We start from the raw sequence: 1,234 nt of genomic DNA, 5'->3' as shown, positions 1-1,234 counted from the left end.
CCAAGTCAGGGGTCATCACTTTACTCTGTTTGAAGGTAACGGTTATGGCTGTGACAGTGCTCCAGTGCCTAGTGTCTCTCTTTTTTCCCTTTTACTGGTCTTCCTCTCTGTGTTTCTCTCTGTGTTTGTATTTGTCTGGGAGTCTGTTGACATGGCAATCCCTTTTTCACTCTCATAGTTCCTAGCTCAGCAGCATCAACACACCTTGGCTCCAGTCGAGTTGTCAAAAAAATCTTTCAAACCTTTTATTTTTAATTAATTAATAAATTTTTACGAAAAACATCGGGAGTAGAGTCATGGCTATACTAACCTTGGTGAGATGTCACAACCCTGCCGCATGAAAGCACCCAAAGAGAACCAAAGGGAGTTAAAGATTCCAAACTCATTGGTGGATTCAGTTGTTAGAGGCAAAGCTCCATCCTCTGGCTCCTCTAGCGTCCACTCATAGGGGCTGAATCTGGATACCTAGAATATAATATGATCATTGCTTACATTTTCCTGTTGTACTGTACCTAAACAAAACAAGTAAACAATGCACACAAACAAGTTTTTCTATTGACAAGAGCAAAAGTTAAATGTTCAGGCATGAAAGGTTGCAGATGCTTGCGGATGACCAGCTTTAGGCGCAATGTTCAAGGTTAAACGTTATGAAAGTACCTTGGATTTTCCTGATGTGGTAGACAAAACATTATTCTGAACCTTATTTTTAAAAAATACCCAAACAGATGCAACAAAAATATTGTAAATATTTAAATAGTTAAATTTATACAAATACAACCATATGAATTCAAGTTTCTGTCTTTCACTAAGATGTACCTAATTGAAAATACACTTCATTCAAGCTCAGACACACAATAAAACTCACCAAAACNNNAAAAAAAAAAATCACCAAATCTGGCTTGTTTAAAGAAAATCCTTAAATCCCTGAGTTAGATGTCAAAATATTTCAACTTTACAGCAGTTTGCTGTTTTCCATTTGCCTTCTCTCTGCCTGCTGTCCTCTTGGTGCTACAAGGTTTAGCTAGCTGAACAGTTACTGGTCTATGCTGTCTTGATCCACAGCAGGTAATGGCTTCAGGTCCCTGTCGGAAAAGACTGTCTGACAACAATGCTTAAACGTGTCACCGGCTGTTAATATACTGGCCAAGTAAATCTATATGTGGCAAAGACTTAGATAGATAGATAGATAGATAGATAGATAGATAGATAGATAGACGTGTTCAGGGTGGCACTG

The 1,234-nt window shown here is 38.3% G+C and overlaps 1 protein-coding gene across 1 annotated transcript in view; it reads right to left on the bottom strand.

Moving 5' to 3' along the window:
- The window catches only part of LOC118337189 (glutamate receptor 2-like), a 20,157-nt gene that overhangs the window by 7,000 nt on the left and 11,923 nt on the right, over positions 1–1,234 (bottom strand). Inside the window, exon 6 of the mRNA XM_035674096.1 lies at positions 311–465. Within this exon, the coding sequence (XP_035529989.1) occupies positions 311–465 (155 nt within the window). The remainder of the gene's footprint in view (positions 1–310; positions 466–1,234) is intronic.

The sequence above is a fragment of the Morone saxatilis genome, unplaced genomic scaffold (genome assembly GCF_004916995.1).
Source record: "Morone saxatilis isolate NCDOM2014 unplaced genomic scaffold, NCSU_SB_2.0 Contig3, whole genome shotgun sequence".
Classification (NCBI taxonomy): domain Eukaryota; kingdom Metazoa; phylum Chordata; class Actinopteri; family Moronidae; genus Morone; species Morone saxatilis.
This window is presented reverse-complemented; position numbering and strand designations above follow the sequence as displayed.